Raw genomic sequence first — 4,535 nt, forward strand, 5'->3', positions numbered from 1 at the left:
ACAATCAAAAATTTAAGAACTAAAATTGTTATATTTAATAAATAATATAATATTTTTAAATTTTTCTTAACTTCTAAAAAGTATTTTCATCATAAATTTTATAAAAAAATATTTTTTTGATAACTAAACTAATTTTTTTAATTAAAAAATATTTTTTAACCAACTTTTATAATAGTAAATAAATATAAATAAATTTTAAAAATAATTTTTTAAAAAACAAACATTTTAATATTCGACATGATTGAATGTGTGTGATTTAATCAGTCTGCAAAGTAAAGGTTCCTCCTAGCCTAACGGAAAGATTAAAGGTACTAAAGATCAAGGTACAGGGCAAAGGGTCCCTAAGAAGTAAAAAGACATAAAAACTAGTGGCAGTGTTTGGTATTCTTTTTATATGCTTCATAGATTATTATTCCCTTGTTATTTCTTCATCAACAAATCCCTCCTTTGCTTCCCCATCATAATCATCACCTGAAAAACTCTGTTCCTCCTTTATCTCAGGAACCATACAGAGAGTTTCAAACTTTATCAGTTCTTAGGGTTTCTGATTCAATGACTTATTATGAGGATGACAGTGTGGTGCTAGATGTGAGGATTAGAATGGAGGGTGATAAAATTGATGATAATAGCAAAGGGGATTATGTGAACTTGAGAGACGAGAATGGGGCTGGTGAAAGGTGTAATCATTTTGGTTGTTGTTGGGGGCTTGGAGGGTCTGTGTTCTGGTATTGGGTTAAGTTGGTTGTGACGTTTGCATTTTTTGGGTTATTGGCTGCTGCTTGTGTCGAGTGGGTTGGCCCCTTTCTGATGGATAAGGTTAGTTTTGATCGGGAAGTTTATGCTATTCTGGTTTTAATTGTGTTTTTCTGTTGTTTCAGCTCACAGTTTTGTTTTTCTGTTATGGTGTTTTGGTGGATTGGGATTTGCTTGCCTTAGGGTTATCTATTGGTGCTTTTTCTTAAATGGGCTGTTAATTTCTTACGGGCAAGGTTGATTTTGTATCTGAATTTTGATGTTTTTGTAGTTTTGCTAATGTGTATATGTGGTTCGGGTTTATTTCTTTTGAACTGATGCTTCCATTTACATGTTTCTGTGGTTTCACTGGTATTTTTTCCCCCCCGTAAATTGGCAGGTTTTGCTTGTGAGTTTTGATATTTTTTTATGGATTTTGTAATGTAGTGTGTTTTTCGTTGGGAGTTTTATTACATTGTCATGCTATTGGAGGTGGTGTTGTGGTTTTATGCTTTGTGATACGGGTTTGTGTTGTCCCTTAAAATATATTTTATGAGATAGATTGCCTGGTACTCTGTTATGTTTAACTGTTTATAGCTCAGGTCGAGAACATTTGTCTCATCACAAATGTGTATATATGCTCAGGTTGAGAATTGTTTACAAGTCGGAGTCTTATGAGGTGTTTCATGCATGTGATTTTCTTTCTGAGCATGTAGGCAATATTGCTTTAGAACATGATCTGCTCTTTGTAATCTTGTGGGTGTTTCTTTTCTGATACCTCGTTTCCTCTAATTGGATTCAAAATTGGTGCTCTGCAGTACTCTCTTTGTAACTAATCCCACTAAAAACTTGCCGCAGGATATGATATTACTGCTCTATACCAGCTGGAGTTTCTAGAAGTGCATTGTGGTTATTGGATATTTAAACGTATTTTAATTTGCTCCCTATTTGACGAATGAATTTTTTCAGGAGATAATCCCTATCATAAATTGGGAGACAACGACTTTTAGCACTCCAGTACTGGTGGTTCTGCTCTTTGCCTCTGTGGCATTGTTCCCAACTCTACTTCTACCATCCTCTCCTTCTATGTGGGTGGCTGGGATGACATTCGGTTATGGGTTTGGATTTCTATTAATAATAACTGCAGCAGCTGTGGGTGTGTCACTTCCATATTTCATTGGCTCTTTGTTCCTTCATAAAATCAGAGTATGAACCTTGTGCCAATATTTGTTCATAATTAATTATAGCTTCTTCTTTTTTTTCTTACTTCTATGTTTGCCTAATTTTATTCTAAATTACTTGGTACAGAGGTGGTTTGACAAATATCCAAAGAGAGCTGCTATTTTGAGAGCAGCTGGTGAAGGAAACTGGTTTCATCAGTTTCGAGCTGTGGCTCTGATCAGGATTTCTCCATTTCCATATATTCTGTATAATTACTGTGCTGTTGCAACAAATGTGAAGTATGGGCCTTACTTCTTGGGATCATTGGCTGGAATGGTGCCAGAGATTTTCGTTGCAATCTATACGTGAGAACTCCCCCCCCCCCTCCTGCATAAAGAATTTCATGTCTGTGTGCTTCTGATTTTAGAGTCTTACATTAATGCATAGCATGCACATTGAATTTTTCACGTACTCTAATGTAAGTGTAAGTTGTCAATTTTTTCTCAGTGCATTTCTTGCTATTTCCCTCAATTTTTAGAGCAACAGATCACCATCGTCTTTTCATGGTGAAACACAATGTTCAATTTTTTTGTTTCTTATTGGTCACAGTAACTTGCAGAACTCAGGTCAGATGTATATGATTTTTTCTTTTGGTAGAAATATATATGAAAGGAGTAATGTGATTTTGTCCTGGTAAGAAATTCCTCCCTTGCTGTGACCTCTTCCCTCACCCATAGCATTATTCTTGAGAAAATAATTTCATGGAAGCATTTGCAAATCTAAATACAAGGCTCCAGCCATTAGTCATGTGATAACTTAAGAAGGAGAGCGACGAGTCTTGGGTTTGAGTCTTTATACCTTGACAAGGGAAAAATACGAAAGGATATAGCTTCAGTCACACTTAGCATCAGAAGCTTGGGATGGGTTGCCCTACCTTCTTTGTAAAATCTGTAATTATTTGCACTCATTTTAAGGTCTTACAATAAAAAACCTCTTGTAATTTGTGTCCAGAAGTAGCCATTCGTACTCACACCCTCTCTCTCATTTGGTTGGTTTGTAAATCCTTCTTCCCACCACCCTAATCAAATGTGCATCATAATGATTTTACAAATTACCATAAATAACCTGATCTGTATGCCCATTGAGGCTTTATCATCAACCCTCGAAATATCTGTTCTCATCTTCAGCTCTTCTTCAGTGCCTCCACCTCCACCTCTTCTTCATTGCTCAGCTCTAACTGTTGTAGAGAACAAATCAAAGGATTTCCTTTGGAGCTACCCCTTTTTTTTTTAAAAAAAAAAGAAGCACTTTCTTTGCCCCACAGAAGAGGCCTGCTTCACACTGGATGGCGTGTGTTTTGTGTATCCTAGGTTTTGGTCTTTAATGTGAATTCTAGCAGGGTGCTAATAGTGGCATAGTGGCAGCTAAACCACAGGATTTGATTCCTTGGGGTGAACAAGTGAGCATCACATGAGTTTGGTCCTCCCTTTCCCTTTTCACTTTTTCTAAACTTTGAGGTTGGTACTTGTCAATGAGAGGGCATAACCATGCTGGGCTAGCTCAGTGTACTACTCCATGGTGGTGTCAATAGCAGTAGGGTTATTAAGCCAGATGTTTTTCAGACCTGGGAGCCAAGTCTTCTGCTTTTTCATAGATGTGTGATTCTTGTCAAGCAGACAGATCTTCTTAAAGCATTCCTGAACCTGAACCTTCTTTGATTTTTGCAGTGGGATTGTCATTAGGACCTTGGCAGATGCTTCAAATGACCGGCACGCACTCTCGGCTCCACAAATTGTCTTCACGGTATTTGGTTTCTGTGCCACGGTGGTTGCCACAATTATCATCACTGTGTATGCCAAAAGGCAGCTCAAGGTGATGCAGGATGAACCATTACTGGCATAGCTTCTGTTCTAGTTCTGAATCAGTGAAAAACATTCTTCCACGTACCAGCTTTGTCAGATTGCACACTTGAGCATGATTTGAGTGATGAAGTTTTATTTTATTAACAACTTCATCCATGTGTGTTACTGCACGCTAGCATTGATCACCATACAGAAACTACAGACTGTGTGGAACAGGCAGGCATCTAACTTCATTATATAAAGCCGCTTCCTTACTCGCTTTCATCACCCTGTATCCTCTATATTTATCTCTTTCAATTGTTGCTCGTATATGATTGTAGTATCTGGCTTAGAAGAGGCTACATTGGACATAGGCAAAGAAGTTGAAAGTTGTGAATGAAAGTTGAAGTGTTTTTGACTCGTGTAGTTAATTGCATGGTATTCTGCAAAAGTTTATGCTGGACTACTGCAGACTCCATTCCATACTTTAGCAGCATTCCGGTGTTTTTGTACATAAAATATGTATCAATATTTTATTTAGGTCGAATTCATTTGTGAGTCCATATCTTTTACTTTCGTATTTCTTCCTTCCATTTTCTAGCCAAATTCTCCTAATCCTTTGCCGACAAGAGGTGTAAAATAGCACTTTGCATTTTTCTCTTGGAAGTTTCCACGTTCGCTGAGAACTTTTTTATAGTGGGCGCAATGTGGGGTGCTCATAACCAACCCTGGGAGACTGGGACCATAGCTTTTTCGTTTTCTATGTTATCGTTTCGAAATTGAACTGAAGAAGAATGTTGG

The 4,535-nt window shown here is 37.3% G+C and overlaps 1 protein-coding gene across 1 annotated transcript; it reads left to right on the forward strand.

Annotated features, from left to right (window-relative positions):
• Positions 1 to 398: 398 nt before the first annotated feature.
• Positions 399 to 4,306, forward strand: LOC105119282 (transmembrane protein 64-like). The gene is made up of 4 exons (XM_011017406.1): positions 399 to 816; positions 1,702 to 1,938; positions 2,041 to 2,258; positions 3,621 to 4,306. Exons 1-4 carry the CDS (start codon positions 553 to 555, stop codon positions 3,793 to 3,795), a joined length of 894 nt encoding a protein of 297 aa, XP_011015708.1. The 5' UTR covers positions 399 to 552; the 3' UTR covers positions 3,796 to 4,306.
• Positions 4,307 to 4,535: the final 229 nt, after the last annotated feature.

Source organism: Populus euphratica, unplaced genomic scaffold (assembly GCF_000495115.2).
Source record: "Populus euphratica unplaced genomic scaffold, PopEup_1.0 scaffold2729.1, whole genome shotgun sequence".
Classification (NCBI taxonomy): domain Eukaryota; kingdom Viridiplantae; phylum Streptophyta; class Magnoliopsida; order Malpighiales; family Salicaceae; genus Populus; species Populus euphratica.